At 45.1% G+C, this 12,649-nt stretch overlaps 1 protein-coding gene across 1 annotated transcript in view; it reads right to left on the reverse strand.

Moving 5' to 3' along the window:
• CDH16 (cadherin 16) overlaps positions 1–12,649 on the reverse strand; it is a 755,818-nt gene that overhangs the window by 260,951 nt on the left and 482,218 nt on the right. The window contains exon 14 of the mRNA XM_078671187.1: positions 12,403–12,536. Within this exon, the coding sequence (XP_078527313.1) occupies positions 12,403–12,536 (134 nt within the window). The remainder of the gene's footprint in view (positions 1–12,402; positions 12,537–12,649) is intronic.

A 12,649-nucleotide genomic window follows, 5' to 3' on the forward strand; every position in this document is an offset into this window, starting at 1 on the left:
ATGCAACATACACTCCAAATATCACTCAGTGCCACATAATTACACGCCACATTATTACACTGCACTCGATGCAACAATACACTCCAAATACCACTCAGTGCCGCATAGTTACACGCCACATAATTACACTGCACTCAATGCAACATACACTCCAAATACAACTCAGTGTCACATAATTACACGCCACATAATTACACTGCACTCAATGCAACATACACTCCAAATACCACTCAGTGCTACATAATTACACGCCCCATAATTACACTCTACTGAATGCAACACACACACTCCACACAATACCACTCAGTGCCACATAATTATATCTATCTATCGCCCTCACTCTATCTATCGCCCTCACTCTATCAATCTATCTATCTATCTATCACCCTAACTCTATTTATCTATCGCCCCCACTTTATCCATCGCCCCCACTCTATCGCCCTTTCTCTATCTATCTATCGCCCTCACTCTATATATCACATCACCACAACATCACTCAGCACCACCACAGCATCACTCAGGGGCACCACAACATCACTCAGCGCCACCACAGCATCAATCTGTGCAACAATTCAACAACAACTAGTTCAAATAAGTTCTCTCAATGTTTCAAGCTTTATTATAAATGTCACAAAAAAGATGTTAATATTTCACATCTATTCTTGGATTTTCGTCACAATAAAATACACTGAACATAATCTTCACAAAAGTTATTTACAAAACTTTAAGCTTTTGCCATTATAAATTACAATAACTTTTATTTAAGTATTAATTATTAAAAAATAAATAAAAGCCATTTATTTGTAATATCAATACATGTAAGTCACGTAAATAAAACACATATTGCATTACAAATGCTATAGGTGTCACATTTGCGAAAGCTATATCTCTTAGCATTGTAAATGACAAAGCTATTAATTTCGCTATTTTCAAAACCAACACATAAATACAAAATTTGTCATTTACAATACCAATAGCTCAAACTTTCCTAATGCGAGACCTATTGCATTGCAAATGCTTGTTTTTACAGTTGTTTGGAATCTTCCAATGTTGTCAGCTTATGCAATGGAAGTGTGGGGAAAAGGACGTTGTGCTATCTGCAGTATGGGAGCTTGTGAAGTTAGGCCTACAAACCCCACGCAGTGCTTAGTTTGCAAAAGAGTGAGTGTTGGTGCGGCCGGTGGAATTAAATTCCGGCTTGCTGAATACATAGGATATTTGGCTATAAATCCACCTCATGGCTCTTTACCTCACTACCGGATACCCCACGCCCCTTTCTCTCACTGTTGCATGTTGTTGCTTTCTTTCTTTGTGACATTTTTTCCGTCTTAATCTTCCTAGGTCTTTAACCTTTGTACGTTGTTCTCTGTCACGCTCTCGATAAAAATGTAATGCAGAAAAATAAGTGCCGGTCACTAAAAATTAGCAACGGAGACCCGCACAGGGAACCACTGGTTCAAATTAAGCAGAACAAGGCATGGATGACTTGGGCTTTGGGGGCAAACCCGTATTTCATTTACTAGGACTCCTTTCGCTATAAAAGAAAAACATGGGCCACTCATCGTGGCCCGCACAAAATCACGTTTTTCATATAACTGATGGATACGTAAACAACCCATATTCGGGTCCTTTGAAGGGACCTTACAGCATCTATTTTATTTATGGCTATTCTGAAAGGCCAAAGGGACATGGTCTTCGAGGATTTGGCAGTTAGAACCCATGACATGAAGGAAGCTGAAGCAAGAACTCTTTTATTGACAGAGACAAAAGTGTGCGTAACAGGACCAACCCCTAATTAGAGAAAATGCCATCAATAATATGAATTATGTGTTGCATGAATTATACCTTAATGCATAGACAATTATGCTTGAGTGTTAAATGCATTTTCCTTAATGGCTGATGCTAAATAAAGATGGTCTCAAAATTGCAACATAACGAATAACATAAGTGAATGCGAGAAGAGAATATAATATAATATTTGAGTAACGCCTTTTAGGCTAACATTTTGCAAAAAACAAAGCTGTTTGCCCACATCTTATCAACAGGTGTTAAGCATTCTCCATGAAAATCTATGAACAACCTCGCAGTTTCACATGGTTTGCAATGTTTTTCTGTGAAAAGAGTTACTGTTTATGTCTGAGATTTCCTGACCATTGCAGCAGCATGGGGTATCATATATTGGGAATGTCATGTTTTATGAATACCTATGAACAGTGCATATATGTTCATGCCATTCTGCTGCTGATAGGAGAGTTCTACAATTGCATGTAACTGTAAATATATATTCAAAGTGTATGTGGTGTTGATTTCAACGTGTGTGTAATACAAAGACCAATGTTTTATACACACAGTGTGGAGTATGTTTCTAACATACACAGTGTGTTGCAAGAGTGGTGTTGAGGCAATACTTTACACTTTGACCCTTAGGATAGGCCTGAGTTCTCTGTGCTTAGCTACCCAAGGGTGGGTACAGATTATCGGACAAGTGTATTGTACTCATCCTATCTAGGATGGTGAATTCTGACTGGATTTGATGAGTCCCAGCAAGCCAGAAGCTGCTGGGTCTAACACACCTTAACAGTCATTCATTAATCCACCCTCTCATTGACACATTGAACAGTCTTTTCACGGATCTATCTTCGCACCCATTCATCAATTCACCCAGGAATCCATCCATCCAATGCTAACACTCACTTACCTATCCAGCCATTCACCCAAATATCAATGTGTTCATCCTTCCATCCTTTACCCCTTTATCTTCCCTTCCAGCTATCTACACATCCTTCTATAAATCCGACTCCCCCAATCTATTGTATCTCCTTCTCATCAATCAACCCTTCTATTTACAAATCTATTATTTCTCCCATCCTTCCACTCTTCTGTCAACTACCCATCCATTATGCATCCCTCCATATATCCACCAACCTTTCACCTATCCTTTCATTCATCCAGACTTCTCTTCGTCCATCCTTTCATTCCTCCCCATTCATCTTTTCACGGATACATCCATCCTTTTATCTTTGCATTTCTCTTTTCACTCTTTCACCCGTCCTCCTTTTTACTCTTCCTTTCATTCGCCCCTTCTTTCCATCCTTTCAAACTTTAATTTATCCATCCGTCCAATCTTTTACCTTTTCATCCATCCACCATCCATCCTTTCATTCACCCATTTGTCCATCCTTTCACCCATCCTTCGACTCATCCATTCCTCCATCTATTTAATTTCTACATCTATTCACCCATTCATCCTATAACCAAATTTCACCATTTGTTCACCCGTACATCCGTGCTCTCGTCTTCAGATCTCTGTGCTACATCCATCCAGCCTTAGCTTCTATGCAGGCCCCTGCTATCCAGGCACTTTTGTCACTTCTGTCACTAGATAAAGTCTTTCCAACCCTCTCGCACTGTCCCTCAGTTCTTCCATTCAGGCGAGTACCTCTTGGGAAATGTTCATCAGTGTCTTCCAAACCCTGAAACCAATTACCTCTTTATATCGGTGCTACATCGGACGGTGTGATATTTCACAAAAAATTAATAACATATTTTTTGTTTAATTAGTTTGACTATTTCTCTTCTTACATCTTCTTATTTGCAGCTCGGACATTTTTATAATCCATGTTCCTTGTTTTCTGCTGTAGCACCAAGATACTTTCTAGGCGGACCCTGAGATGATAAATATTTTATTTATTCATTCATTTTTCATATCTATACATCTCTCCATTAATCCATTCACCTTTACAGCCATCAATCCTTAGGGGCCTATTAGGATGGTGGGCGGACTTTCATCCGCCTGCCACCCTAGCGGTGCTGGGACCGCCCGCCAGTGCTGCTGCCGTCCCGCACCGGCGATTAGGATGCCACCACCACCGTGGCGGTGGCATCCTCTATTCCCAGCATTGTCATGCACAAGGTGACAGGCACCGCATGGTGTCATGGACGAGGTGCCTGCCACCTCCTCCATGACAATGTAGGGGGGTATGTGCACCCACCACCCCCCCAATACCATGGGGGCCCGCAACGGGCTCCGAAAGCATACTCTGCATGGCTTTTCATGGCGGGGTCTCCGCCATGGAAAACCGTGGACCACTGCCCATGCTAATATGGATGGCGGTGTCTAGCAGACACAGCACCATATCTAGCCCCTTTTCCGCCCGGTCGACCAGCGGACGGTCTTTCCGTCGACGGGGTCCCTCCACCATACAAATATGGCGGGGGAAATGGGTGGCGGGCGGGGTATGATGTAGGGCGGATTGCCACAACCATGCGGGCGGTGGCGATCTGCCCTAAATCCTAATAGACCCCTTTATCTTTAAACCCACCAGTCAATAAAACCCCACCCTTCTGCACATTCTTTCACCCTTCCATCCTTCCACTCATCTATCCACCCTTCTGCACATCCTTTCACCCTTCCATCCTTCCACTCATCTATCCACCCTTCTGCACATCATTTCACTCTTCCATCCTTCCACTCATCTATCCACCCTTATGCTCATACATTTGTTTCTCCATTACATCCTCCCTTACTTCCCTCCAACCACCCATACAGCCACCCTTTTGCCCCCTCATCCATCAATCTACCTATCTTTACATCAACCACATATCCACCTATCCATTCCTTCATTCATCAATCCAGCCTGCCAACCATTCACCCATCATCCACCCACCAATGCTTTCACTCTTCCTCATTTATGCATGCTTTTGTCCATTCATACAGCCTTCAATCCATCCTTTCACCCTTCCATCTACCATTTTTATAGTCCCTCAATCCATCACTTCACCCTTCTTTTCTCTACCATTTCCGTCAGTCCTTGTCCTTTCCTTCTTTTCACCCTTTATTCCTCCACTTTGCATGCCTTTCACAATTTCTTCCTTCCACACTTCCTTCTAAGCTTCCTTCCTGTTTCTTTCTCCCACTATCTATATATCGTCCTAACTTCTTTTCTCCATACTTTTTAATTCATTCATCTCCCCTGCTCACTCTTTTCATTTGCCCTCCCTCACTCTGTCATTTTGCGCCATTTTCATAATTTCTCTTTCTCCGTCTCTCTTTATACTTGGCAGCTCCCAGTTGTATAGCATTGCCTTGACGTGAATTTTGTGATCTTTCTCCCTCTTCAGACAGATGAGTACCATAAAATACTAACAAAGTTTTTACTGGCCCGAGTTTACCAGTCCATCGGGTCCATTGTCAACACCGCTGTAGATGTTGGATTTGGCTGGCTGTCCACAGTCTTCTTTCCCCCTTTTCAACAAAACTATTTATTTGATTATAATATTACTATATAATCTACCCATGCACACTCTTGCATCACTTCACAAACCAAATGCAAGCGCTGTCTCAGCCAGTTGTAGGGCCTGGTATAAACTCCTTATTAATATTTTAAATTACAGTGAAGGATACTTGGCTACCTACCATGTATTTGTTGGTGATCAGGCTGTCCTCCTCCACGGAGATGTATTATTTTCCTCTGTCGCCCTGGTTGATTTCCTGACTGTTATTGACATCAAGGCAGTTCGTATCAAAGTATTGTAACTAAGTCGTATGGCTCCATCAAACAAACCGGAGAAGTACGGCAAAGTTACATTTTTTTTACTTTCAAAAACAAAGCCCCAAAGTGAGATTTTTCTCCGATGGCCAGGAGATAATTTTGCAGTTTTTGACTGCCACTTACCACCAGGGTTTTCCTGGTGGGAAGAGCAGTGAAATCTTACCTGTACTTCTGCCCATCTAAATTAGGTGGGTGGACAAACAGGTCAACTGATAACAGCCTTTACTCCTTCTGGCTGTTGGAGGAGTCGAGCCATGTTGGAGACGGAGTAGTCTCTTCAGTCGTTAAACCAAAGGTTTAAATCTGGAGGGTGCCTCATTAAGTTGGCGGGAAGGATACTCCGTTGCAATGGAGTTCCCTTTCCACTGACATATAAATCAGGCCCCTAATGATTTTACATTTTTAAGACCCTTCAGATCAGATTAATCACATCTGTGTTAGCACTTTCCATGCTCATGACAAGCTTAGCTCGTCATGAGGCACGGTTGCGCTGTGCTGATGACGAGCTGAGCTCGTCGTGACCGTTGGAACATTCGCATGCGGGGATAATTTCCCCGCTGTGCTGAACGTTCGAAAACGGGTGTGGTCATGACGAGCTCCGCTCGTCATGAGCACAGCGCCGCCGTGCAGCGCGACGAGCCGAGCTCGTCACAAGCACTGCGGCGCCGCGCGCCGCCCTCCTCCCCCCGCATAGCAGGTGAAAAAGCCCCGCAGCGAAGGGGTTAACCTTTCCCTTCCTGAGTTGCAGTGTTCCCTCAAAAACTAGCCATATAAGGCTTGAAAACACAGTCTTCTAACCAAGCTATTGCACCTCCCTCAAGATTCTTCACAAGTGTGTTCTACGACCTAGATGTGTAAATATGTATATTCTGTAAATGTGCAAACTCACGAGATAGTGTTTTCCTGTTTCACTTTGACGTTCCACAACAATTCTCCATCCTTATGTATTAATGTAACCACTCAACTCCACCACACATTAATACTGATATGTGCCACCTGCCCAGGCGTGCAACGCCCATTGGGCTCAAAGGGCTCTTCAGCCCCCCCGTCGTGTGTGTCAGCCCGGGCTGAGACAGCTTCCTGGGCACACACACAGCTGCACCTGAGTACTTCACAGGTCTTTAAAAGACCATTTACTTGTTAAAGAGGCTTTGTTGTCCTTTAACTCCTTCTTAGAGCCCCTGCATCTTCACTCTGTCGATTGCTGGATGAATTAGCCCCCTCCAAAATTTATATTAGCCCCCCCCCCCCCGGAAATGTCACTCTAGTTGTGCCGCTGCATCTGCCTCTACCCACTTTAATGTTGTTTTGATGACCATGTTAGAATGTGCAGCCCTCGGGGTAAAAGCGCTTTTGCACAAATAACACAAAAGGCCCTAGTCACAAGGGCACAAAAGGCCCTAGTCACAAGGGCAGTAAGTACATAAAGTGGAACTCTTTTACATACTCTCACATGCTTGTGTGAATTCGCTCCAAAACATCTAAAACATTCAAATAAAATGGGGAAATTCACAAAATTGTCATATCTAGTAAATATAAATCTATAGGACAATGCCTTGTTTTCACTTTTACTACTAAGGAATAATAGTGTGCGGTATTTGCATAATTTGCTTTTGCATAATAGTCAAATGCAAATTAGTGAATGTGTCTTTGGGTCAATTTTTGGAGCTTGCATGTATTTAAATAAAGCACTGTGAACAACAGCCACTCGTGTTCTGTTGGTCACATGCCTTTGCGGTAATTTTTTACCATGAACGACGCCTTTTTCGATATCATTTTTTCCCACGAATGGCGCGTAATTATGTGAAGGGGCCTAATGGGGTAATTTTGGGAATTTTGTGTAACCAGCTTAATGAAAAAGTCACACAACTAACACTGGTGTAATTTAAATTTCGCCCAGGCCCATCCCATGGACTACTTGCATACTTTCCCCTGAGGCGGAAGCCGGGGGCGCTTTTTCTATTATCTTTCTCCTATTGTGCACTTTGCTGGTAACATCGTAAGATCTCTTTTAAATCTGTATATATTTTATTTGTGCAGTTTTATGCATCTACTGTGGCGATCCTTGTGTCCGAGACTTGCATCGTACCAAGGCTCCCTGTACTAGATTTCCCTACCGGCGCAGCCGATTGAGGAGCTGACGCCGGGTGTCAGTGGGCTAGCCGCCATCTTAGGGGGAGGCAGGGTAGCGGTCCAGCTCTTGGACGCCTCCCGTCCTCCCTGGTTACTTAAGGAGCAAATTTCCGCTCCCACGCAGACTACTTGCATACTTTCCCCTGAGGCGGAAGCCGGGGGCGCTTTTTCTATTATCTTTCTCCTATTGTGCACTTTGCTGGTAACATCGTAAGATCTCTTTTAAATCTGTATATATTTTAATTGTGCAGTTTTATGCATCTACTGTGGCGATCCTTGTGTCCGAGACTTGCATCGTACCAAGGCTCCCTGTACTAGATTTCCCTACCGGCGCAGCCGATTGAGGCGCTGACGCCGGGTGTCAGTGGGCTAGCCGCCATCTTAGGGGGAGGCAGGGTAGCGGTCCAGCTCTTGGACGCCTCCCGCCCTCCCTGGTTACTTAAGGAGCAAATTTCCGCTCCCACGCAGACTACTTGCATACTTTCCCCTGAGGCGGAAGCCGGGGGTGCTTTTTCTATTATCTTTCTCCTATTGTGCACTTTGCTGGTAACATCGTAAGATCTCTTTTAAATCTGTATATATTTTAATTGTGCAGTTTTATGTATCTACTGTGGCGATTCTTGTGTCCGAGACTTGCATCGTACCAAGGCTCCCTGTACTAGATTTCCCTACCGGCGCAGCCGATTGAGGCGCTGACGCCGGGTGTCAGTGGGCTAGCCGCCATCTTAGGGGGAGGCAGGGTAGCGGTCCAGCTCTTGGACGCCTCCCGCCCTCCTCCAGTATGTATATAAACAAAGCGATTCCCCATCCGCGCAGCGGGCGGGCGCAGCGGGCGCGCCGGTGGCGCGCCAAAGGCGTGCCTGAGGCAAGCCTGTCTGCGCCCGTCTGCGCCCGTCCGCGCCGGGCCCGCGACCAGCGCCGGTCCCCCTGTCGGTTGCTCCAATACTAGACAGATCTGCTGGTCTAGAACTCAACTCCTGGATTTGAGACTTGATACCTGTCTGCCAGCGACTCGCTGTTGTCCTCTCAGCCTTGAGGGTCGCCCTTTTACCTCTCCACTCTGTGATCATACACTTACTCCTTGGTCGAAACGGTCCTCTCATTATTTGAATCCGGCCAATCACCCTAGCCACCCTATGACACTGAAGGTGGCCCTGATTAATTGCCGCTCCCTTCCTCGCCACGCTAGTGAGATCTGGTTGTCACTCGATACCCATGCCTGGGACATTGTATTTCTTACGGAGACTTGGATCAAAGACAGCTCGAAACCTGATATTCATTTAGCTACACCCACAGGCTATCGACTGGTGGGTATTAATCGAGAAAACGCTAAAACAGGTGGCAGTCTTGCCATTATCCTTAGGTCACATCTCAATATGACTTCCAAGAAATTAACTAATATTGGGCTTATTGAAGCCATGTACTTTACTATTCTAGACTCGGCTACTGTTATTCTTGCTGGCATCTTAGTGTACAACCCCCCCAATGCTTTAGCCTCATCTTTAGCAACACTACTACACTTGATAGCGGATCTCTCCCTCAGACATTCGCACTTTATCGTGCTAGGAGATTTTAACCTCCATGCTGAAAACCCCTTATGCTCACAAGCGTCTCATTTATTAGAGACCTTGCAGGGCCTGACCTTGACCCAATTAGTTCAGGGACCAACCCACATAGCGGGACACACTCTTGATTTGATATTCACGAATCATCCTGGGATTACAACCCTTCCCTCGCTTCCTCTTACTTGGTCGGATCACTACCTCCTTCCTTTTGATCTAACTCCTCCTCTATTGCCCATCTCGTCAACTCTTGATAGGGACCTTGGGAGAAAATTGCATAAAGTAACACGTGCTGCCGTTGACCCTCTTTTTTCTTATCAGTTCGATCCTCTCTCAAAGGACCTTAACGTAGAAGTGGCGAAGTTCAACTCCTCCCTTTTACTTGCCATTGATGCCATTACCCCCCTAAAACCTATCACCTCAGCCAGATCCAGGCCTTCTGCTCCTTGGTTCTCCCCCGCTCTGCGAGAGGAAAAGAGCCGTTGTAAATAGTTGGAACGCAAATGGTGGCAGGCTTATGATCTTGAGTCTAAAACGATTTATAAGACTGCTTTAAAAAAATTTCAAAAATTAAAATGGTCCACAATGAGAGATTTCTTCACCCAACAAATTAAGAATGCAGAAAACTCTACCAAAATACTTTTCAATATTGTCAAAGACTTTGTTAACCCTCCCGCCATGATGTTTCAGAGTTCCCCTAGCCAGGCCTTATGCAATGGGTTATCGGACTACTTTCAGGAGAAAATTATTAATTTAACATCCTCATTCAATCCTGTTATGGCCCCCCATCTTCCCAGTGACCCTGAGCTTCAGAATGTTTCGCTGAAGTCTTTTAAGGAGCTTACTACGGAGACTGCTTTAAGTCTGCTTGTCCAATGCAAATCGGGGTCACCTCTAGATCCTGTCCCTGCTAAGGTTATGGGCAATCTGGCCCCTCTACTGATCAGTCCACTCCTCTCTATTTGGAATTCGTCGTTATGCACTGGTCTATTCCCGACGGCATGGAAACAGGCAATGTTAGTCCCGATTTTGAAGAAAGCAGATGCGGATCCCTCACAATTCTGCAACTACCGACCAATCTCTCTTCTTCCTAAGCCAGCAAAAATCCTGGAAAAAGCTGCCCAGAATCAATTGGCGAACTATCTAGAAGCCAACCAACTGTTACATGACTCGCAGTCTGGATTTAGAACAGGTTTTAGTACCGAGACCGCTCTTCTAGAGGTATCTGAGACGATTCGGGAGTGTGTGGATAGGGGCGAGGAGGCCATGTTGGTCCTCCTCGACCTATCCGCCGCTTTCGACACAGTTTCTCATGAGATACTGTTGGACCGGTTAGGCCAGATTGGAATTGGAGGATCCGTGCTGACTGGGATTAGATCTTTCCTTACAGGCCGGACCCAGAAGGTTTTTCTCCGACCTTTTGAATCAGAGGGTAAACCTCTACTTTGTGGAGTGCCTCAGGGCTCTGCCTTGAGCCCTTTGTTTTTTAATGTCTATCTCGCACCCCTGGCGAAGGTGGTGGAATCTTGGGGGGTCAGAGTGATCTCTTACGCTGATGATACTCAGCTTGTGTTTTCATTTAGAGATCACTCTGACACCAATTTCATCAATTTTCGCCACTGTCTCAGCAATATCTGCTCCTGGATGACCTCTAATCATCTTAAACTTAATACCGAGAAGACAGAGGTTTTATTTTTTAACCAGAAAACCGCGTTGCCTGCCATTCAGTGGTGGCCGACCGTCCTTAATCCTCCTCCGGTCCCAGTCCAGACAGTTCGAAATCTGGGCTTCCAATTTGATAATGCACTTTCATGCAAATCACAAATTAACAAGGTCACAGCAGCCTGTTTTGGAAAACTGCGTATGATCAGGAAGATCTTTCCATACCTCCCTCTTGATTCCCGCAAAACTATTATTCATGCCCTGATTACATCGCATTTAGATTATGCCAACAGTCTCTATGCTGGCGCCCCCTTGTACCAAATTGAACGCCTACAAATTGTACAAAATGCCGCGGCTAGACTGATTGGCAATATTCCTTTTCGCCACTCGGTTGCAGCATATTGGAGGAAGCTGCATTGGCTTACCATTGCCCGTCGCATTCAGTTCAAGGCTCTGATTTTTGCCTTTCGTGCCCTTAATGGGTTGGGCCCAGGATATTTGAGAAAGAGGCTTAAACTGTCCCAGTCTGTTAGGTCTCTGAGATCGAATAGCCTACGCCTTTTGGTGGTGCCCAGTTTTCGTCGCGCCAGAAGTGGCGGCAGAGCGTTTGGCGTAATAACCGCTAAACTGTGGAACAGCCTCCCACTGGATCTTAGATTTATCTCCTCCGAATCATTGTTCCGTAGCAAACTGAAAACCTGGCTGTTCACTATCTCGTAAGTTGCAGTTTCTTTCTAGCTGGCAGTCTACAGCGCCAGGACACCCCCGTTGGGGGTAGCCGTGCTCTTTATAAGCTTCATAATAAATAAATAAATGGAGAAGTTGCACATTTAGGGGCCATTCACAAAGACATATAAGCAGCAGTGGTCCGTGCAGGTAAGCCACGGAATAGGATTTATTATATCCCTAATAGGATTTATTTATTTATTTTTCTCTATTCTGTCGTCTGTTAACTCCCCCCCTCCCTCCCTCCCTCCCACCCCATCGCACTTACCTGCAGCATGGACCGCCGCTGCATGTAAGAGAATGCAAAAGAATGATCGCATAGTACTACCCCCTATTCTCATACACGCTTTGTGAATCAGCCCCTAGTTCGTGCTCAAAGCCCGGTCCTTCATTACGGGAAGCTGTCACGTGCAGAGAGCCGGGGTGACACCCCATGAGTCATCAGCTTGTATTCAGAGCGCGCGCAATCAGCTGCACGAGCTTCGGAGAGCGCGAGCTGCCATCAGAAGGCCATTAGATTCCAACGGCCTTCACCTGACACAAATTACCGCGCTGAGAGATGGCACGGGGTATGACGAGCCCCTCCAAAGGGATGATGTCAATGGAGTCAACCTATGAATTAATAATGTTTTACAGCGTCAAGTCCTCCGTGCGTGTTTTTTTTTTTACCATGCATTTATTAGACATTTAAATTGCGTGGACTCAAAGGGAGTCTGAATCACCTGTCAGTTGATGAAAGAACGCAGACAGACCATTAATTATCTTACCTTTTTCCTGTGCGATCACCTGCACAATGTAGATTTCCTCTCCCTTCTCGCGGTCCAGCACGTGCCGAAGTTGGATCTCTCCTGAATGTTCGTCTATGGAGAGCCACTGCTTCGAGTCGTTTTTCAGAGAGTAGCTAAAAAACAGGAAACCCCGGCAGGTGAACATAGAATACAGTGCTTAATTTGTGCTTGTAGTTGCAAGAGGTAGACTGCTGCATTCATACGAAGGGAACAAGACTTATTGTAT

This window comes from Lissotriton helveticus, chromosome 12 (genome assembly GCF_964261635.1).
Source record: "Lissotriton helveticus chromosome 12, aLisHel1.1, whole genome shotgun sequence".
In the NCBI taxonomy this organism is placed as follows: domain Eukaryota; kingdom Metazoa; phylum Chordata; class Amphibia; order Caudata; family Salamandridae; genus Lissotriton; species Lissotriton helveticus.